This window comes from Spermophilus citellus (genome assembly GCF_964194105.1).
Source record: "Spermophilus citellus genome assembly, chromosome: 15".
Taxonomy (NCBI): Eukaryota; Metazoa; Chordata; class Mammalia; order Rodentia; family Sciuridae; genus Spermophilus; species Spermophilus citellus.
Genome location: NC_138195.1, coordinates 48,137,852 through 48,161,947, shown reverse-complemented (window position 1 = coordinate 48,161,947; position 24,096 = coordinate 48,137,852). Strand labels below are relative to the sequence as shown.

The 24,096-nt window shown below is 38.9% G+C and overlaps 1 protein-coding gene across 4 annotated transcripts in view; it reads right to left on the bottom strand.

Moving 5' to 3' along the window:
• KAT6B (lysine acetyltransferase 6B) overlaps positions 1-23,754 on the bottom strand; it is a 190,195-nt gene extending 166,441 nt beyond the window's left edge. Inside the window, exons 1-3 of one of the 4 annotated variants that reach the window (XM_081267040.1) lie at positions 23,599-23,754; positions 10,794-10,863; positions 6,531-7,390 (exon numbers count right to left, since the gene is read on the bottom strand). In XM_081267040.1, the coding sequence (XP_081123166.1) occupies positions 6,531-7,151 (621 nt within the window). In that variant the 5' untranslated portion in view covers positions 7,152-7,390; positions 10,794-10,863; positions 23,599-23,754. Of the gene's footprint in view, positions 1-6,530; positions 7,391-10,793; positions 10,864-22,481; positions 22,793-23,598 lie in introns of those variants that run through there. The other 3 variants (XM_081267039.1, XM_081267041.1, XM_081267042.1) reach the window with 3 other exon arrangements.
• Positions 23,755-24,096: the final 342 nt, after the last annotated feature.

Here is a 24,096-nt window from a genome sequence, read left to right as displayed (position 1 = left end):
GGCACTGGGTTTGATTCTAGGCATCATATAAAAAATAAATAAATAAAATAAAGGTCCATCAACAATAACAACAAAAAGTCTGAAGGGAAAGAACAAAATCTTTACTATGTAAAATACAATCAAAATAAATAAATAAAATAAAACAAACAGCACTTAATTGCTAAATAACATAAACGCTATACAATACAGATTTTCTTAGCACTGTTAAGAATCACAAGTTGGGGCTGGGGATGTGGCTCAAGCGGTAGCGCGCTCGCCTGGCATGCCTGCGGCCCGGGTTCGATCCTCAGCACCACATACCAACAAAGATGTTGTGTCCGCCGAGAACTAAAAAATAAATATTAAAAATTCTCTCTCTCTCTCTCCCCCCCACACTCTCTCTTTAAAAAAAAAAAAAAGAATCACAAGTTGCAGAGAAATGGATGGCATTAGAGAAGATTATGCTAAGTGAAGTAAGCCAATTCCTAAAAAACAAATGCCGAACATCTTCTCTGATATAAGGGGGGTGATTCAAAATGGGATAGGGAGGAAGAGCATGAGAATAAGATTACCTCTAGATAGGGAAGAGACATGGGAGGGAAAAGGAAGGAGAAGGGGGATTGATGGAAGGAGACCCTCAACGTTATACAGAATACACATATGATGTTGTGAGGAGAAAAAAAAAAAAAAGAAGTGTGTCACATTAGATTGGGTAGAGAGATGTAATGGGAGGGGAGAAGGGAGGGGAAGGGTGGGTAGGAAGGGCAGCAGAATAAAATAGACATTATTATGGCTGTATGTATTTAGGTGACTGTATGACCAATGTGATTCTGCAACCTGTACAATCAGAAAAATGAGAAATTATACCCCATTTGATTCAAATGTGTGAATTCTCAAGATCATTGTACTGTCATGTGTAACTAATAAAAAAAATACATCTAAAAAAAAAAAAGAATCACAAGTGTAGCTATTATAAGCCAATAGGTATATATAGAGTACAAGAGTAAATTCCTTACAACAACTGATCAGTCAGGACAGGATCATGTGTTATGGAAAAGGTATCAGAAATTCAATATATCAAAGATCCAAAAGGTTAAAAAGAATGTTTAACATTCACTTGAGCAATCAAAAGTCCTCTGACATGATGTGTCTACTAAAGCCAATTTCGTTAGAAGTCTAGACAAGTCCTATCCTGATAACAGCTCCAAAGTGGAACAAGTTGTCATGCCTCAAGTGCAACACAAAGACAATCGCTCTTCATTTCATCTTTCCCTTGACCCCACTAACTAGTTTGGGACAGTCTGAGTGCTCTCTCCATAATACCTCAACAACTGGTACTATTTGCTCACAAAAGCAGTCTTCAGACACTGCCCTATTCTGAAACACTTCTGAAGCTTAATTGTAAGAACAACATGAACTACAATTTTTGATCCTTCTCTGATCCTAGAGTAGCAAGTATTTGATCTACCTGGACTCTCACATAATAGGCTTCTATCTAACTTTAGTGATTACAAAACTAACTTTTCTCCATACTAATCCCAAAATTGAGGTTTTTTTGTTATTTCTTATTGATACATTATAATTATACATAATAGCGGAATGTATTATGTCATATTCATACACGCATAACAAAATTTGATTATTCCCATTCCCTAGTACCTTCCCTTTCCAATTCAGGTTATTCTGAAGCATTACATTTTACAATATTTATAACGTTTAGGGCTCTATCCTTCAGATCTGAAGGATAAAGTTGACTGCACATAAATAAAGTGCCTTTGAGAAATGTGACATCTATAATACAAAGGACATCAATTCAAAAGAAAATTAAGAAGGTCAATAGAGAGGACATTCGGACTCTCTATAATTAGCAGATAAAAAATATATACATTTATGCCAAAAGGATTCACAGCTGTCGGAGACTATGAATGATTCTCCTGGGGCTTAAGACTTCTGGAAGCCTGCCACATCACAAACAATGTGGTCCTTCTCAAAAAACAGGCTATTGGAAAAGTCCCAGAACCAGATGAGAAGGGTCTGCTTTAATGCAGAAAGAATGGGACTAGAAAGGAGAGGACATAAGGGAGAAAAGTAGAAGAAAGGAAAATCTAAAACTAAAGTTACCTAATTTATGGTATTTACATGACACAGGAGTTATGTAGGATGTATATATATCTTCTATCCATAGAAATTATTTCATAACATTGCCCAAAACTGATAAAATACCTAACAAGGGGTGGGGGACAAATACAATTAACAACTGAACAAACCAGTCCATGATAAGTGATTTTCATCATAGTTTTTCTGTCTCTGCCCCATTTTTGATCATTAGTGCTCCATTTCAATATCATTTTTATTTTTTATTATTGACAATCTTATCATTCTTGTAATTATGTTTGAAGGTTTTTATAAGATCCCAATAACAGCAATTTTATTTCTTCAAAAGAAAAACATCAAAAGTCCTATTTGATATTAAAAATGTCCCACCTTTCAACAAAACAAAGAGTAGCAAGCATTTGATCCACCTGGACTTTCACATAATAGGCTTCTATCTAACTTTAGTGATTCCAAAACTAACTTTTCTCCATACTAATCCCAAAATTCAGGGGTTTTTTGTTATTTCTTATTGATACATTATAATTATACATAATAGCGGAATTTAGAATGAAGAGTTCCCATATTATATACTGCACTGGAAACACACCAAGATTGATGCTTAATAAATTTTAGGAAGATATTCTCAATAAAGTAAAATACCAAGGAATCTGTTTAAAATTGAACTAAACTGATTTTATAAAAATGTTAAATGTTCAAATGCAATTTTACTGCTACAAAGTGCATAGTAATAACTGAAGTCTCTCTTCGAATATTTGACTTTCTAAAGTCCTCATAATCTGACCTAATTGAGCTTTACCACTTTTAATGAGAAACACTAATACTATCCTTCAGGAGTTCCCTCACCAAGTCAAAGATAAAGTTTTATCTTCAGTGGTTTAATTCATTTCCATATCACCTCACCGGAGAGAGCTTTCTTAAATAAATACAAAGAATTTATGCTAAGGAGCCAGTGTGGTAATACCCAATTTGAATTCTAGACTATCAAAAGATGTGCAATTACATTTCAGAAAGAAGGAGCACTTCTATTTCAACTCACATTGTATTCCTCCTAGCAGTCATGCATAGGAATGATGATGATGTTAAATCTAATTAGACACAGATTTACTACTTCCCCACTGCATTCCCATGTTGTTAATACTATAAATTGTACCTGCTTTAAAAACTGTAATAAGCTCTTTACAACCATCAAATTTTAAATGTTAGAAATTTATTTGTTGAGGGAAAACTACTTCTGATCATTGGAGAAACTGGAAAAGAGACTTTTACTAATAATTAAAAGCAACCACCGTTGACCAATCTACTACCCCAGTTGAAAACAGGTCTGGATCCAGACTGGGATCTGGGATCCTTGCTTCACACTTACCCACTCTGTAAGTGACCCTGGGCAAACTGCTTAAAACTTTGAGCCTCAGTTTTTCATCTTTAAGATAAAGAAAATAACCTCTTCCCTCAAAGTTACTGTGCCAAGTGAAGGAGATAATAAAAATAAAGCACTTAGAACAATGCCAGCATGTAACACTTATGAAATATTGCCTATTATTTTTACTATTTTTATTCTTTTTTACAATTAAATAGAATTGCTCAACAAAAGTAATCAGAATAACAGCTTCTTTGAAAGACATTGGTTGACTATATTTTAGTTGTGAGATGCTCCATCTCTGAACAGTTTCCATTTATACCATAAATTTTTTTTCACAATGCAAACTCTGCAACTTCTAGCATATCAAGAACAATGACAATCTCTTTCAAATATATTACAGAAAGTCCCTAATGCACAAAACTATAGTACTATCAATATGCACACATATCCAAGTTCAGGAGCCTAAGCAAGAATAATCAAAGGCCAACAACTAGTCTAAGTTTTTCCAACAGTACAAAAAAATGTTCACATTGGCTATTTGACATCTTAGGATCCCGTTATAATCTGATAAAACCATAGCCCCTGACCCTAGAAAAACATGGGGATACACACATGATTTTTACATTCAAGCCTATTCATGGATCCCAGGTCAAGAATTTTTATTATGTTTACTTAGAAAGTTTACCACTTTTAATGTTTACCACTTTTAGTCTCAGAGAGCAATTTATTATAATGTAGTTTAATTAAAATTTTCAAGGAAAATGCTGTTATATAATACAAAAATGTCAAAACTACTTGAACTGCTTTTTATATTTTTATTTGTATTTTTTCAGAATTAGATTATAATTACTTCATACAACTAATATTCAAATTTCATCAAGTAAAAATTCTTTTTTTTATATTTATTTATTTATTTTTAGTTTTCGGTGGACACAACATCTTTGTTTGTATGTGGTGCTGAGGATCGAACCCAGGCCGCACGCATGTCAGGCGAGCACGCTACCGCTTGAGCCACATCCCCAGCCCAAGTAAAAATTCTAAGACACATTTTCTTGTTAAATGATGATGCTAACTGGACAATTTAAAGATCAGCATCATAAAAAGAACAGTACAATTGCATGCTAAGCAATAAATTATTCTGTTCTCAATACTAGACACTTTCAGACACGAATTTTCCTGTAGACTAAAAATACTTTCGTACAGATGCTGCCTGGAAAAAATATGATAAGGTTAGCAAGAAATGATGGGCAAGGTTAGAAAAGGATACGAAAGGCACTATGGAAAATTTGTAGTTGCTCCTCTATCAAAAGTTAAAAATATGCTAGGTGTAGTGGTGCAAGCCTGCAATATAGCAAGTGGGGAGGCTTAGGCAAGGACTGCAAGTTCAAGAACAGCCTTAGCAACTTAGCAAGACCCTGTTTCAAAAAATAAGAAGGGGTAGGGATGTAGCTCAGTAGTAAAGTGCCCTTGGGTCCAATCCCCAGTATCATAAAAAAGGAAAAAATATAATTATATAAAAGAATATGAAAATTTCATACTTTTTTATGCCATGATCTCCCATAAAGATTTAGGGTTGGTTACATATACACAACTACCATCAACTGATAAATATGTTGCGGAAAACTAATAAGACATAAATACAGTTAAGAAATAGATTAAAGGCTTTAGAGTGGTCTGTAGAAAGGCAAACTACCTAATCCTACCCAGCTTCTAAAGCTGGGCCCCTATCAGCTAAAGCACCAAAGGAAACAGGGTCCACTTCAAGATCTTATGACTTCTAAGAGGAAGACATAAGCCACGCACAGCTTTGCCTAACACTTGTGTTTCAATCCTTTCTAAAAACATGGTTTAGAGAGCAACCACTTTTTCTATTAACACAATTTAGAGGATGTAAAATTAACTGATAGCAATGTATGCATTTGCCCAAAGGACAAACAACAAGCCCCCAAACTGTAGGGCCTAAATTATAAACAACTAGCTGTTGGTCTACTATGATTTTAGTTGGGGAGATAATTTCAGAAATAATTTCTATATCCTATCAACCAGATTAATTTCAAAATCATTGTAATAACAGAAGAAAAACTCTGCCAAGTATTTATAATGCTATAGAGCTGAGCACAGAGGCACACACCTGTAATCTCAGTACTCAGGAGGCTGAGGCAGGGGGATCACAAGTTTAAGGCCTGCCTCAGCAACCTTACGAAGACCCTCAGCAACTTAAAAGAGACTGTCTCAAAATAAAAAAATAAAAGGACTGGGGATGTAGCTCAGTGGTAAAGTATCCCTGCATTGGGGCTGGGATTGTGGCTCAGTGGTAGAGCGCTTGCCTAGCACGCACAAGGCCCTGGGTTCAATCCTCAGTACCACATAAAAGTAAATAATAAATGGAATAAAGGTATTGTGTCCAACTACAACTAAAATAAATAAATAAATAAATATTTTTTTTAAAGTATCCCTGCATTAAATTCCCAGAAACAAAAACAAATACAATGCTATAGAATTAACAGTCCCAAAGAAATCAAAGAGTATAAGCAAAGATACTATAGGAGAAAAAAATGAACATTCACAGACACCCACTGAGAACTCAACATTAATAAATGACTTCAAATTGGGGGAATTTAGGTCATATATTAAAACAATTTCAGGAATGCAGAAATTATGAGTATTAAAATAAGAAGTCTGCAGATTCTTCTCTGAAAATAATAATGAAGGAAAAATATACTATGGTCTTCCTAAGGTTTCTAAAATATATGTGACTCTGCCTTGAAGAAGAAGAATTAAAGTTACCTATGGTTGTTCCTTCTAGCACCCACCAATTATTTTTTTTTTTAATCACATAATCATCATGTTAAATGCTTGGCAACCAATGAAAAAGCCCTCAATGTATTGTAAAACAATATAAATCATTATATTGTGAACTAATAGGTACATTTTAAAACAGAAAAGTCTGCTTAAGGCAAAACATCTGATTTTAATCAAACTCAGAACTTTTGTTCATATTAAACTAAAAGATAACTGTACAAGCCAAAAGAGCAGTACAATATTTCGATTGTATTAATGTTCCTTTTTCGCTTACCTGGTCTTTCTCGTGGGGTAGAAGGCTGACAGGTGGGAGTGAGGATGGAAAAGCACTGGGACACTGGGGTGCCCCTTTGCCATCTAAGCTCCCATAATTGACCCTGTACTGTGGTCCATCTTTCAGTAACCTCCCATTGTTCACTGCACGCTTGGCTCCCAGGCGCAGCCGCTGCTGAAAGGCTGGGTTATTGGTGGTGCTGGTGAGGTCACTCTGACTTCTGAGATACTTCTCTATGTTCTTCAAGGAGGAGCCATTTGGTTCCTCCAGTCCTTCAATTGCTCTCCTTAAAAGTTTATTCCAATCCACATTACGAAGATCATTACATGATCCTCTAGACCCCTTGGTTGATTTAGGAAAAGTGCCCGGTTTAACTGATGAAAAGCGCCCAGGGTTGTCTGGGTCCTTATATGAGGCAAGGCCTTTGTTGGTGACTTTGAGAACTGAGCCATCCTGAACGCTGAGCTCCAGCTGTTCAGAGACTGTCTTCTTATCCAACCCATGGGATGTGCTGACTGCATGGCAGATTCTCTCTTCAGAGGGCCTTTGCTTTTGCTTTTTTATTTTCTGTATAGCTTCAAGAATCCACTCTGTATAAAGTGGGTTTGCAAGTTTTACCATGGTTGACAAATGACTTCTTCAACACAAAAGTTACCCATAGAGGTTCTCCTTGTATTTAACAGAACTTGCAGGTTTGAAAGTCATTCAACAAGCAGGCAGGGCAATCCACACCTTGTTAATCAACATCTCAAAAACATCCATTCTTAAGAGATACAAAAGAGGACTAACTACTTGTCTTACTTTACCAACAGGAAAAACTGCATTTGAGTGAAGAACATCTTTAACCAGGAAACCAAGACCTTAAAGGATAAAAAAGAGAAAAAACTTTCAACAATGGAATTTCTAAAAATAAATTAAAAGATTCTTTGGTATTACTTTTCAAATGCAAAAAGACCGCAGAAGTAATGATAGACAGGTATTGTGTAACACAGCCACAGTGACTAATATTTTCAACCAGAAACTGGGTCACAGTCTAAGAAAGAATTTTTTTACCATTTTTCACTTATTTATATGAAGTCATTTATGAAGCATTTAAGAAATCAAATCTAAGTCATACATTAGTGGATTTTCTTTATTGAAATTAATTTACTAATGAAAGAGGTCCAAGGTATACGTCTATCACAAACATAAAACCAACATCAAAAAAAAAATCTGATACAAAAAAATCTAATGAAAGTTCATTAAACTTACTCAAAAAAACATTAAACTTAAAAAATAATCCTGATTTTGACTACATATATTTCCCAAGTTTCACACATTAAGAAAATTTCCTAACCATCATTTTTTAATATTTTTTAAATTTTTATGTTTGTTTGTTTGTTTGTTTATTTATTTATTTTTAGTTGTAGTTGGACACAATACCTTTATTTCGTTGTTTTTTGTTTTTTGTTTTTTAATATGGTGCCGGGATCGAACCCAGTGCCTCACACATGCTCTGCAAGCACTCTACCACTGAGTCACAACCCCGGACCCTAACCACCTTTTTTTTGGTAAAGGGGCAGTGCTAGTGATTGAACCCACAGCCTCTACACATGCTAGACAAGCACCCGACTATTAAGGTACATCTCCAGCCTTCACCTAACCACTTTCATGAAATCAGATCTTCTTGCACAGGTTTTGTGATACCCTCTAACCCACAGGTTGGAAAACTGAAAGTAATATAGTAACATAACCCTTCACCTTTAAATAATGTAGCATTCTAGTTTTCTTAATACCTAGTTATATCTCATTAAGCAGTTCAATACAAGACAGGTACCTACAAAGCTGATTCCAACTAGACAGTGATATTACTCTCTGAGAGATTCCTGGTATATACTATTCGCCCCAGATCTCCAATCTACTATTGAATACACCTGCAAAGAGCACCAAAAGAAAAGAGCCTGGCACAGGAATTGGGCCAGATCTGAGCTTGAATCTTGATCTCCAATGCTAACACCCACATCTTAACTTTTTATGGTTATTTACAGTGTGCTGACATGTAACTTGTTATTTAATCCTTAGGACATTCTAAAGGTAAAAAGGCTCAGAAGAAGATAGAACTCACCCATGGTAACTCAAATGCCATTATTTTAGAATCACATCCAGCACTCACTTGAATCACCTGACTATCTGCTCTAGCTAGTTCTGTCTCTGCAGAGATACAAACGTGGCTCTGAATCCCAGTTCTACCAATGGATAATGGGGACACTGTGACTTAAGCTTCACTCACTTTACTGTATGTAATGCTAGAAGAGTTGCCACCCCCCCCTTACCCATATAAGATATATTCCAAAATCCTCAGAGTGGATACCTGAAACCACAGACATACCAAACTCTCACTCTCCTTCTCTCTCTCTTTTTTCCTATACATACTTAACCAGATAAAGTTTAACTTGTAAATTAATATAGTAATAAATTAACAGTAACTAATAATAAAATGAACAATTACATCTGGGCCCAGTGGTGCACACCTATAATCCCAGTGACTCAGGAGACTAAGGTAGGAGGATCAGAAGTTCAAGGTCAGACTTAACAACATGATAAGACCCTGCCCCAAATTAAAAAAATAGAAAGGGTTGGGGATGCAGCTCAGTGATAGAGTGCCCCTGGGCTCAATCCCCAATACCACCACCAAAAAAAAACCAAATTCCTGAAGAGTCGCTGAAAGACACTTGGGGCCATTGAACTATACTGTTTCAAACACCTTAAAGAGTCAGTTTAAATAAGACTGTCTTCCTTGTGGATCAGTAAACTGTAGGTTCTCTTTCCACTGCTTTCCACTAAGATTCCAAAACTTGGGACTGGCATCCAATACAACCTGCAGGTATCCAGTAAAAGATCCCTCTCCAATATCCTCAATAAAAGGGCCATCAAGCCTTTACTTAAAATATTTTCACTGATTGGAAATTTGTCTCTTTCTGAGGTAGCTCACTCTACTGTTGGAAAGCTCTTAGCTATAATGTATCTCTTGTTCACATGATCAAAAATCACCTCCACATGATTTCTACACACTAGACCTAGTTCCCCAAATAATCCCAAATATTTCTTTCATATGATACACTTTCTAATATTTGAAAACAAGAAACTTTTAAAAACTACTAACAGGGCTGGGATTGTGGCTCAGTGGTAGAGCACTCGCAGTGCACATGCAAGGCCCTGGGTTCAGTCCTCAGCACCACATAAAAATAAATAAATAAATAATAAGGGTGCTGTGTCCAACTACAACTTATTTATAAATAAATAAATAAATAAAGCCACTAACAGCCAAACCCTATTGTGCCTCCAGCCCCACCTCAATAAAACAATCACATTCTAGTTTCTTGACCCCTCCACATGTCACACTGTCTCTAAGTTCACTACTTTGGCTAATGTTCACCTTAAAATATGACAGTCTAGACCTTATTCAATTATAAATGCAACCCAAAATTACAGGAACTTCCTTAACAGCCCCTCCACACTGGCCATGCAGAGATGCAGACCAACTAAACTGCCCAGATATTTTTTCAAAAATGCTGTCAAACTGAATCTCTGCATTCTTCCTTGCATAAATTTAAATGCTGAGATTTAAAGTTTATTACAGTTCAATTTCATCTTGTTAGTTTGAGTTTATCTTCCAATCTGCAAAAGATTGTTTTGAATCTTGATTCTGTCATCTATGTCATCTGCAAATCTAATAAGCACTCCCTTTTGTGTAATTATATAAATCATTGACAAAAATGTTAGACTTGGCACTCAGTGTGTTTAAAAATGAAATCACTGGCTTTTGCAATGCAACCACTTTCAGGATAGAACACAGGAATCATTCTGTGTCAGTAAGTTTAGAACAGGAAACTGATCTTTCCAAAGTAAAATGGTTTGGGGCAAAATTTCATTAGACATTTCACTATGTTCAAGTAATTATTTCATCTTTCATCATTTATTCAGGATGAATCATAACTAATTTAATTTGATTGCACAAAATACAACTGCAGGAAGCAGGAGAAGAGGTCACAAGAAAGTGTACAATATTGCAAAGTTGCTTTGGGGCATTTTGGTTACACAGGCAAATGAACACACATTTAAAAAAAATATTTTATAACTAATAAATACCAAAAATATATCTTCATGACAAGCTTTTACCACAATCTATATTCAAAACCAAAAGTCATTCATATCCATTACCAATGCATTTCAGTAAGGCTGGCATTTTATATCTTATAAATGTAATAAAATAAGAAAAAATACCAGAATCAGAACTCCAAACGTTTTAACAGTTCATGACAAAAATGAAGATTGTCCAGGTCTTCAGGCAAATCTGTCAAAAGAAAAAAAGTAATGTTCATTTGGGCATAAGGACAGACCTTAAATTTAGGAACTATCTAAAGATCTTACAATTGTTAGGAACCACTAAAATAAAACTCCACAAACAACTCCACAACTAAACAAATAGCTGCAGTTTTGGCAACATCATTAACTCTTTCAGACCACCAAAGGGTATTTATAAACATGGAATTCAGGACAGGAATTAAAGCCCAAAAACAGTGCCTAAAAAAACAAAATTTGTGGCTCAGTGGTAGTGTGCTTGCCTTGCATGTGGGGCACTGGGTTCCATCCTCAGCTTCAATAAATAAATAATATTGTGACAATCTACAACTAAAAAAAAAAAAGAAGAAGAAGTAGTAAATTTGACTCTTTTCTAAACCAAACCTGTTCTCCTAATTTTATTATTTTATTTTTTCACAAATCATCAGCCTAAAAATATAAATGTATCACAAGCTTTCATGACATCCTTGCTCATAGGCCATGCTAATATTCTCTATATCATTCCAATTTCAATATATGTGCTGCCAAAGCAAGCACATGTTCTCCAAGTTTTAAAAATCAGGTTCATGATAAGACTTCTAAGAGAGAATCCTATTAGTAAAAAACTCCACTATTACTGAAATAATCAGGTAACTATCACAGGGGAGGGAGGCAAAAGTTGTTTTAAGGTCAGAATTAACTTTCCTAGGCAGGATTCACTGTTTGTCCTAAATGCCACCTGGCCTACCAAGATATCACTACCAGCTTCACTAAAAGAAGGATGTTCCAGTTTCCACAATAATAAACACATATGGACACACGTCACATTTTAAGATTTTTACTTCAAAAACAAAGTAAATAAATAAATCTTTTAAAAAACTGTGAATAACTATATTTTGTTCTCATATAAAACAACCAAGCAACCTTAGATTCTTCTCCCCTCCTCCAGCCACAAGCACATACCCCACTCCTCAATTTAATCTCAAAATTAGCTCTCATCTGACACCAACCAACAGAGTTAATTACGCAGAAGCAGATGTAACTCAGCAGCTCTTTGCTACAAGCAGAATCACAGTGCTTAAAAAAAAAAGAAAAGAAAATATACAGCTAGGAGAGGAACAAAATCAGAAGTCTCTTATCTGTAGCCAATTCTCAACTAAACACATGTATATTATCCACTTTGTATATTATCCACTGCAAATTTTTTAATCTTGGGCTGATTTGTTTCTGACATCCCACTGGTCCCACTATAAATTGGCATAAGCTAAGAGAATAGATTGAAAACCAATTTCATTTTAGCCTAAGCAGTATCTAACTAGAAAGACAATCTACAGGAAAAAAAAATACATAATTCATTCAAAAGCCAAATAGAAATGATTTTTCTTTCCTGACTCAGAATTATCCACACCACTTCTCTTTCTCAGAGCATTGGGACTTGTTTCATATGTAGATAGGATATTCAATCACAAGCTAAAACCCTAAAATCATTATTCTCTTTTCATTTTTTTTTCTATAAAACTTGAAAGTTGGAATGAAAGGATATCAAAAAGGTAGCAAATCACTCCAAATTAATTCAGGGGATTCATGATACATCAAATTAAGTTTTCTATTTTGTAAGGTTGTGAAGAATTTTATTTTTAGCTACAAGTATCAGCAAATTATATGGTTGTATCATATAATCTTCTAACACTATTTACATCATTCATTACGAACTATTCTAAACAGATCTAGAGAAACGCTTAGTCCAACATTGAGCTTTTAGCTTCATTGGTATTATACAAATATCAACACTATTCAGAAATATTCATATCAGCATAAGAAGAGTCAAAATATCCTGAATAATGGGAATTATGTGAGGCCTCCTCTAAGTTTTTACTAAAGCTGTGTGTTATTTCAAAATCAAATGGCATAACATTCTTACATTCCAGTCATGAGACTAAAGATACACCAAAAACAGTGATAGAAAAAAAGTACAGATTAATAACAGAATTTACTCTTGCCATCCTGAATTTTACTTGCTAACAATTATTTTTAGCTCTCTTGCTTTTTGTAAGTTCCTGGATTTTTTCAAAGCCTATTGTGTAACTGAGTGAGCATCCATAACTGTAAAGGGTGGGACCTTGACTTCTTTTTCCTCTATCACCACCCTAAAACAGAATCCTCAGTTAATAAATACCTACTGTCTGACAACATAAAACTCATCTGTATGGTGATATTTGTTAACTTTCAAGGCTTGGATGCATCTATTTCCCTTAAAATTAACGTTTGAGACCCAAAGCACATGCACTGGGAGGTGAGTTATAAACACTTATCAAAAAGATAAACAATATTTAACAAAATAATGTCCCCTGCATGAAATCCTGTAGTAGGTATTATGGAAGATATAAAGCAAAGCACTGTTTGGTGTTTCTTCAAAAACTTGAACATATCGGCCTAGCCTGCCTACTCCACCTCCCCTCAGTTGAGCCTAGAGTAGAGGGGCCAGGCACCCTCCTTCATGGAAGAGATTTGAGGAAGGAACCTCGCCTGGGCTGTCCTAGCCTCACATTTACTTGGCCATGATAACTTGGCAGGAGGAGCTGGTGGAAAGGATGAATAACTGACTGATGGGGAAATTAAAAAAAAAAAAAAAACCTGAACATGGAGGGCTGGGGCTGTAGCTCAGTGGCAGAATGCTTGCCTAGCATGTGTAGGCACTGGGTTCAATCCTTACCACCACATAAAAAAATAAATTAATTAAATAAAAGCATACTGTCCATCTACAACTATTAAAAAAAAAAAAACCTGAATGTAGAATTACCATATGACCTTAGATAACACACTTAAATAACACACTTGTAGGTATATACCCCAAAGCACTGAAAACAGATACTCGAATATTTAAGTTCAAGTACGCACATGTTCATAATAGCACTATTCAAGATAGCCAAAAGATAGGAACAGTCCAAAGGTCCATTAATAGATAAAGATACAAAAAAATGGAAGATATCCATATACTGGAATAGTATTCAGTCACAAAAAGTAATTAAATATGTTACTATAATGTTGATGAGCCTTGAAATCATTATGTTGTAAAAGAAGTCAAACACAAAAGGCCACATATCATATAATTACGTTTCTATGAAACATTCAGAATACATAATTCATAGACAAAACACAAATTTGGAGTAAAAGGAGGAAGTCATGGTGAGAATATGTTTAAAGGGTAACAGGCTTTATTTTGGATTGATGGGAATGTTTCAGAACCAAATAGAGGTAGTAGTCAAACAATATTGTGAATGTACTGTCACTGTTCATTTTAGAGTGGTTCATTTTATGTTATGTAAATTTCACCTCAATACATTTTGTTGTTTTAAAAAAACAGCATTAAACTATAAAACAATTCCAATTACTTTCTAATACCTTCTTAGGTCAGGTAGATAGGTTAGCAGCAACCCTTGAAGGTAGCATCATTTTCCCCCAATTTACAAAAGAAAATGGAGCCACCAAAGTGTGAAAGACTTCATGTTTTGGTTTTATGTTGCTGTTCTTTTGAAATGAGATCTATGTTGCCAACTCTTTCCTTTGTCTTTCCAATGGTTTTCAAACTAGGCTCTTTTTGCTCCTTGTGAGGCAGTTCCGTAGGTGTCTATCACCTGCAGATAACTCCTTGTGGATTCAAGGTTAGGGCCACCACAACCCCTTTCTCCCAAAAAGCAGCTCCATTTTAACAATTTTGTATATTAGATTTCCCTATTCTATAATCATGGTTCCTCTAATTACAGAATGAAGACGTCTAGCACAACTAGGACTACTCCTTGCTGAAACCATATGGAATATGGATGGGTATAGGAACATCCCTTGGATGGCTGGGCATAGTAATGTGTACCTGTAAACTCAGCGATTTGGGAGTCTGAAGGAGGATTGCTAGGCAACTTAGCAAGACTGTCTCAAATTTTTTAAAAAGGGCCAAGAATGTAGCTCAATGGTAGAATGCCCTGAGTTCAAGTCGCTGTCCAATACACACAAATTCACACAAAGAACACCCCTTGGATAGATAGGACTTAAACTGAACCGTGAAAAATAATGCAGAACTTGGATAATTGTTCAACTTCTCCACTCAAAATCATATCCTTCATGGTCCAGTGTAACACCTTTTTAGAAGGCTTACAGGAAACATTTAGTTTCCTCACTAAATGTTTATTCTCTTACTATTTACTTTTTTTAACTTCAACTTTCCATTTTGTATTATGCCGGCTTGGGTACTGACCTCATCTCCCTTACTAGACTAAAAATAGTTAATAACAGGATTCATGATTGATTCATCATTGTATGCCCCCAAATTTACCAGAACTCAATACTAAGAGGGGGGTTCAATGTCTACTTGTCAAATGAGTCCATCAATATGAATGAGGGGTGCTCACTTCGGCAGCACATATACTAAAAGTGGAACGATACAGAGAAGATTAGCATGGCCCCTGTACAAGGATGACACATTCCATATTTTTTTAAAACTCTCAAAAAAATTAATCAAAGGAACCAAGGAGAAAGGCACAGAAGCTACAAATAAACTGTCATACAAAAGGGACACCAAGTCCATGTGCCTATTGCCTAGACAGGTGCATGTTGAAATAAAAGTGGTTATGACTAAGGACAGGCTATGGTATGTGAATGTGACAAGTAAAGAAGTAGGAAATCACTACAGGAGCAAGGGACACAATAATACATATTGATGTGCATGTACACAAATCTGTTGACTGAATCACTCTGGCAATAGTATTCATCCACTGTAGGTTGGGAGGAAGGTGATTGAAAGAAGAAATAAAAGCAAATAGTATTTCATTTCTCCAAACATCAATCTTGTTCAACTTATATTTATGAGTCTAATTCAGCAGCAAGCCCAATGTAGTCCCTTAATAAATGTTCATTGGATCGAATATTTAATTCCCCATCTTTTTAGTGTAATACTAAGTTCTTTCCCACTACTCATTAACTTAGGGAGTTTTCAATTCATAAGCTAATAATGTTTTCCAAGGATTTCTAAGAGGCTAAATCACCATGAAAATTATCATTTCAACTAATACACATTATATTAATTGGAAGTTTAATTTTTCATGTCATGCTCTCCTAGTTGACAATATCCTTGTTAAGTCATTAAACTATAATTGTGTAAATCTGCTTCAACAAACAATAACTGAACCATCAATAAACTATTATGGCTTCCATAATCCCTAACAAAGATTAGTTTCAACATCATCATCATAAATTAGTAGAGACATGTCCCAAATCTCCTGGTGAAACCCATGAATTAGGTTTGCATAGTCATTCCTACATTTAAGTGCTCAATAGTTTCAGTCTCTAAAATTTAATCACACTGTTAGGAACCTCACAGGATATGTGATCCCTTGTAAAACAGAGGATTTCAGAGACAAGATGAAAAGTCATTTAAAGTCATCAGGCCTTTGCAGCCTGGGTACACTGATTAGTAATAATGATAACTAAGCACTTCCACCTAAGAAATAATCAACTAAATTTAGAGTATGTCTTTCATGGCATTTAAAATTTTTGCTCAGTTCTAGACTTCTCCCCAATTATAAATTTGTCAGTTTTTAATGACAAAGACTGAGAACAGTGTAATAAGAAGAAATTTGACTTTTTTTTTTCAAGATTATTTTGAAAAGACAGATCATTTCAGGATGCTGTTTGATGTCTTCAGATCAGATATCCAGAATAAGGTTCCCTTTTTTTTTTTAAGACTCAAAAAATTTTTATACATATATATATATATATATATATATATATATATTTTTTTTTTTTTTTTTTTTTTTTTGGGGGGGATACTAGGGATTGAACCCAGGGATGCTTTCCTACTTACTGAGCTACATCCCCCGCCCTTCTTACTTTTTGAGATTTGGTCTCATTAAGTTCCCCCAGGCTGGCCTCTGACTTGTGATCTTCCTGCCTCAGGCTCTCAAGTCACTGGGATTAATAGCATGTGCCACAAAGCCGAGCTAAATCTACTTTTAAAAATGAACAGGTGCATACATTTCCAAGAGTTTACAAACCTTCTATCACCCATTCAAACCACTTAAAGTGTACTGGCTACTTTAACATACATAGAGGAATATTTTATCCAGTTTCACAACAGATTATCTTTGTGTGCTTCAATTAGATCAAGTTAACAGCAAAAATAAAAATAAGGAAGTTGGGCTGGGAACAGTAGCACAAACCTATAATCCCAGTAACTCAGGTGGCTAAGAGAATTGCAAGTTCAAGGCCAGCTTCAGCAACTTAGTGAGACCCTGTCTCAAAAAATAAAAAGGGGAGCTAGGGTTGTGACTCAGTGGTAAAGGGCTCGCCTAGCATGCATGAGGCACTGGGTTCAATCCTCAGCACCACATAAAAATAAAATAAAGATGTCATGTACACCTAAAACTAAAAAAATAAATATTTTTTTAAAGGGCTAGGGATGCAGCTCCATGGTAATGTGCCCCTGGGTTCAATTGCCTCAGCATAAAAAATAAACAAATAAGGCAGTGTAGTATTGGTGGTGTAGCTCAGCAGTAAAGCATTTGCCTAGCACACGTGAGGCCCTGAATACGATATGATATGATGGAATGTATTTAGAGTTCATGGACTGAGTCCCCATTTTGCCAGCTAACTAAGTTGTAGGACACTGGACATGTTACTAAATCAATTCAAGTCTGTTTTCTCATCTATAAAAATGAGAATACCGCTTCCATCCCCAGCCCCGTACCAAAAAAAAAAAAAAAAAAAAAAAAAAACTGAAACTATATCCCTGTTTTACAAACTATTAAGACAAATCATGGAGATAACAAATATGAAAGAAGCATGGATAGTGGCAGACACATAGCAGGAACACAATAAAATCCTAGCTCATAAAAGGAAAAAGGGCAATACAGTCAGCTGGAGACTTGTAAAATCTTTAATCTGGCTGAACCTTCTTTCTATATGACCATTTTCTCCTAAGAGACAGGGGAAGTCAGCACCTGGCTCTTAGTTGCAGTTGCAGACAAGTAAAAATTCAAGACAGAGAATAGAAGGCAGAATAGAAGAAAAGTAAAAAAAACAGATTTCAACAGCGAGGTTGGGGGTCAAGAAGAGTTTATTTTACTCAGATAGTTATATCTTTTAACGTCAATAAAGCTTTTGGGATATAACACTGTACAGGAGAATATCTTCTTGACTTCAGGGTAAGAAGAGTCTTAAAATTAAGTCACAAAAAGCATTAACCATAAAGAAAAGACCAATAAATTTGACTCCATTAAAATTAAGAACTTCTGCTCATTAAAAGACACCATAAAGAGAGAAAAGGCAAGCCACAGAATGGAAGAGGGTATCTGCAAAATACACATATGAAAAAAGGACTTGAATTCACAGTAAATAAAGAACTTCTAAAAAGCAATAAAAGACATATGGACCAATTAAAAGGTGGGGGCCAGGGCTTGAATAAGAACTTTACAAATGAGGAAATCTAAACGGCTAATAATTATACAAAAAGATGTTCAACCTGACTACTAATAAGGTAAATGCAAAATTTACAAGATTGGATAAAACTTAAAAGCTAACAAAACTGAAAGTTGGAAAGGATAATGGGAACTCATATTGCTGAATTCAGTGTAAGCTGGTACAACACTCTGAAAAACAGTTTGGGAGTTAGTAAAGACGAAGACAAGCATACCCTAATGACTAGGGTGACCATACAGCTCAGCCAAAACCAAATACTTTTGAGAACTAAACCTGTTGTAATTAAACTGGGACAATAGGCATAAACTAGGATAAGTGGTCACCCTGTGGATAAACCAACAATTTCACCTCTAGGTATACACCCTAGAAAAACTTGTATACTAGATAACATGTATGGGAATAATTACAACAGGTTTGTGCACTATTGCCCTGAACCAGAAACAACTAAAATATCCAGCAACAATAAAATGAATGATATAAAAATTATGGTGTGTTCTCTTTCTCAAGTCTACTATAAGAGAGTTACCAGAAGATTATTGGAGTTCAATAAAAATTTGTTTAAAGATCCTTTAGAGGGGGCTGGGATTATGGCTCAGCGGTAGAGCACTTGCCTACCACGTGGGAGGCCCTGAGTTCCATCCTCAGCACCATATAAATAAATAGATAGATACATAGATAGATAGATAAATAAAGCTATTTTTAAAAAAGATCCTTTAGAAATGCAAATTAAGGCATTACAGAGAACTATCCCTTCATCCCACTTCTCCCATCCATGTCATTTACCATTCTGCAAGGAATAACAAATCACATCTCTACTTTGATAAAACAATTTCCTTCTTTCTGAATACAAATGCAAGTCTGCCTATGCACATGAAAAACCAAAGGTTTTTGTTGTTGTTGTTGTTTTATATTTTATTTACATTTTTTTTAGTTTTCGGCAGACACAACATCTTTGTATGTGGTGCTGAGGATCGAACCTGGGCCGTACCCACGCCAGGCAAGCATGCTACCGCTTGAGCCACATCCCCAGCCCCCCAAAGGTTTATTGTAAAGAACAATCTAAGAAACTGAGCACCAGATCACTTAAGTTTTGGGGGGTTTTGGGGGGCTGGGGATTGACCCAGGGGCATTGAGCATGTAGGGAGGCACTTTACCACTGAGCTACATCTCAACACCTTTTTTGAGACAGGGGTCTTATTAAGTTGCCCAGGCCAACCTCAAACTTGGAATTCTCCTGTTTAGACTCCCAAACAGCAAGGAGTATACCACCTTGCCCAGATACTTAAAAGTCTTTTTCTAATTGGTATGTGAAAGTCCAAGGAAGTTTCTGGAACACATTAAAATTACTTATCATACTTCCTCTACCTCGAATTACTCACTCTGTTTGCTTTTTATTGATAGTATGCCTTACATCTGACAGTCTCCACCTTATTATCTTCAAAAATGAAATAAACATACGGTATAACAGCAATAATATAAAACCCACTCTATTCAGAAGCCCTAGGTACAGCCAAAAGGCAAAACTTCTGCTATATCATCACCATCAGCCAGTTACCCACTAAACTCTTCCTTTAGTATTAAAACTTTCTTCTGGGCAATGACACATGCCTGTGACCCCAGCTACTCAGGAGACTGAGGAAGGAGGATGGAAAGTTCCAAGCTAGTTAGGACACCTTAAGGAGATCCAGTCTCAAAATAAAAAATAAAAAGGTCTGGGAATGTAGCTGAGTGGGTAACTCATATTGCTGAATACAGTGTAAGCTGGTACAACACTTTGAAAAACAGTTCAGGAGCTAGTAAAGACGAAGACAAGCATACCCTAATCACTACAAAAAAGCATAATAAAGAATCTTACCCTTTCTAAAATATGCAATATTATCAATTCTTCTTAAAAACAATAGTGCTTAAACTCATTGTGATACAAGTGTAAAAATTTAATGAATAATGGGCTGGGGTTGTGGCTCTGCGGTAGATCGCTCACCTCGAATGTGTGAGACCCTGGGTTCGATCCTCAGCACCACATAAAAAATAAATAAACAAAATAAAGATATTGTGCCCATGTATAACTAAAAAAAAAAACTTTTAAAAAATTATGAATAAGAACAAAATGTTAGGCTGGGGTTGTGGCTCAGCACTCGCCTAGCATGTGCAAGGCCCTAGGTTCGATCATCGCACCACATAAAAATAAATAAAACAAAGATTGTGTCCACTACAACTAAGAAATATATTTTAAAAATGTTTTATTTCAGGAATATGCAAAAAAAAAAACTAGGGTTTTTTTATCTTCAAAAATGAAATAAACATATGGTATAACAAGTAAAACAAACTGATGTAGTTTAAAAAAAAAACTTTATTGAAACACAACAGAACACAATCCCAATACAAGAATTCTCACTTGCTACTTCCACATCCAAGCCACATATGAAGGGACTTTATGCACTCTTTACCTTGAATTTCCTGGCACTTCCACCCCAAATATACTTGGTTCAGGATTCTCTTCTTTTTTTCCCCACATTTGTAATTCTTTAACCACCACCCCTTCAGAACTTCTAGTATTCTATCACATTCCGACATCCTCTCCCAATTGGAGGATTTAAACTTCATGGTGAACAGAAGACCATTTATAATGTGGTCGCTCCACAACAAGTACCCCATCATCTCCCACCTTTCTCTGAATTCGGCCCATAAAACAGCACTAGCAAATTTGCTGGGCGCGGTGGTGCACTTAATCCCAGTGGCTGGTCTGTAATCCCAAAGCCTTGGGGGGCTGCTGCAGGAGGATCGAGAGTTCAAAACCAGCCTCAGCAACTTAGTGAGGCCCTAAGCAACTCAGTCCTTGTCTCCAAAGAAGATATAAGAAAGGGCTGGGGATATGGCTCAGTGGTTAAGCACCCCTGGGTTCAATCCCCAGTAGACAGAAAAAAAGGAAAAGGAAGGAACAAGCAAATCCAAAAACATAACAATTTCCTTTCCTAAAGTAGCCTATATGCCACTTCCTAAGACACTGTGCACTCCTCCAAGACTGCCTTTTTTTTTTTTTTTAAGCTTTTTTGGTAACCTTTACTTATTTATTTTTATGTGATGCTAAGAATCGAACCCTGTGCCTCACACATGCTAGGCAAGCGCTCTACCACTGAGCCTCAACCCCAGCCCCTCAAGGCTCCAGTTAACAACTTTTTCTCACAAACTAACACCTTTCCGGTCCCATCCTCATTCCGGGCACAGTTCACCAAATTACTTTCACTCATACTTATTGCCCAGTCCCATCCACCTTCTTCATACCTGCAGCCTTTTCCCACAGACTGTATCCCGTATCCCATGTCCACGATATTTCCTACTACGGGAGTATTTTACAAGTTATGGCAGCCCCCTTCTTCTTCCTTCACATTTAAGTGTGCTGAGAATCTTATCATCTTTCAGAAACTATCCCAAGCATAACTATCCCACTCTTCCACGTTTTTTAAAGCTTTATATACTCCTGAGTTAGCAAACCTTCTTCCTATGTCAACACGTGGGTTCAGCTACCTCTCTTCCCTCACAGCAAGTGCACCTTCCAACAAGGGGTCCATACTACTCCCAATCCAATACTTACTCTGCAATGCATTCTCAACTCTACACATCCACCACACCCAAAACCATCCTAACTCTGCCCGGAGATGACTGCACTCCAGCTCTTCTGCATCATTTCACCTGCCCTCACCATAGCCCTCCGTCTCCCTTCCGTATCTCCAAAATTACAACCCTCCCTACTCTCCATTCTGTACCTCCATTTACACCTTCATCTTCCCTTTCCATATGACCCTCACCAATCCTCCCCACCCCCTCGACTACCCCACCACCGCTTCTACCGAAGCATTCCCACTCAGAAATCCCTCCCAGCCTCCGCCTTCCCACTCCTCGAGCCCCGCCCCCACCCGACTTTGCCCCGCCCCTTTTAGGCCCCGCCCCCTTCCCTGGAGGCCCGGCCGAGGGGCGGGGCCTGTCCTTCCTCCCCTTTCCCCCGCCCCCTACAGTCACGCTCAGGGGCAGCCTGACCCCAAGCGGCCCCGCGGTGACCCTCGCGCAGAGGCCTGTGGGAGGGGCGTCGCAAGCCCCCGGCCCCCCTGTCTGTCCCCCTCCCGCCCAGTCTCCTCCCCCTGGGAACGCGCGGGGTGGGTGACAGACCTGGCCGCGCGCCACCGCCACCGTGCCTGCCGGGGGCGCTGTCGCTGCCTGCGAAAGAAACCGCGGCTGCCGCCTGGAGGAGGTGCGGTCGCCTCCGCCACCGCTGCCGCCGCCGCCAGGGGTAGGAGCTAAGCCGCCGCCATTTTGTGTCCCCCTGTTGTTGTCGTTGACATGAATCCGACATGACACTGATTACAGCCCAATGGAGTCTCATTAAACCCGAGCCGCGGCCCCGCCCCGGCGCTGCTCCATTGGACGAGACCACAGACACGTACGGCCACCCGTTGGCCTGTGGGTCTGTCCGTCACCCACTCACTAACCACTCTGCAGCCCATTGGGGCAAGTTCCTGCCGGTCATCTCGCTTCCACATAGACACACCTCTCGACCCATCATCCCCCCTCCGGCACCACCCCGGGGGAGGGTCCACTGCCAGTACCAATCAACAGACCGCTGGGCCCGCCTCTTCCGGGCACCTATTGGTGCAGCCCTTTTTCTCTCTCCCAGACACCGCGCCACCTCTACTTCCACCTACCCGCCCCCTCTACCGCTAGAAATGGATTGGGTCTACTCGCGGCAGAGGCGCTAGGCCTCATTGGCTGCGGACGACGCCAATCAGGAGCCTTTTCCCTCTCCCCTCCCCCACTCAACCCCAAAGCCCCTAGCCCGCAGCTAAAGTTTGTGTGAGAGCTGATCGCTGGCGGCGGCCGCAGGATTTAGGGGTGGGCGCGGGCGGGCGCGCGCGGGCGGGCACGCGAAGTTAAAATTCGAGGTTCTCAGTCGCCAGCTCCCGCGGTGGAGCGCGCGGACGGGCGCGCCGCCTGGAGCGTTCCATCCCGCCCCCTCCTCCACCCTCACTCCCGTCCCGTCCCGGGCGACTACTCGCCCGCCCCCTGGCTCGCATCCTCCCCCCACACACACCCCTACCCTGCAAGCCCCAGGCCGGGTGCAGACAGTACGATGTCGCTGCAGCCTCCTTGCCATCCCATGCCGAGGGGGAACAAGCCCCTACCCGCCGGGCGTGCACACCCTCCCCCCCCCCCCGCTCCACACTCGCCCGTGTCTGCAAGCACGTGCACCGTTCGCCGCTGCCTCCGGCCACCCAGGTCCCCGGCTAACCTCGCCTGCAGCCCGGCCAATCGCTCACTGCCCTTTGTTGCTGCAGCCCGGGTCTCCCCGCTGCCTTCCTCAGCCTCCGCCTCGTCCTTTGCCAGCCGCCCGGGTCCGCAGCGCCGCGCTCCCCCCGCCCGGGACCCACCGCCGCCGCCTCCTTCTCCTCCTCCGCCTCCTCCTCCTCGGCTCCGGGCTGCAGCGCACAGAGCCCGAGGCAGCGCCGCCCAGCCCCGCTCCCCCCGCGCCGCCCGCTAGCCCGCCCGGCCCGGCCGGGGGCGCAGCCCGGACCCCGCCCGCCCCAGTCTCCGCCCCAGGGGTACCTGCCTCCGCCCCGGGGGTCTCCGCTCGCCGCCCTCGGGAGAGGGCGGGGATGCCGGTGTCCACGGGAGGTTGGGGACGCCAGGGCCGTTTGGGGCGGGTAATGTGCCCTCCAGGGCTGGGACTGAGGTGCGGTCCTCACCAAAGCGCCCCCCTCCCGCCCTGGTGGGCCCCAAACTTCGTCCT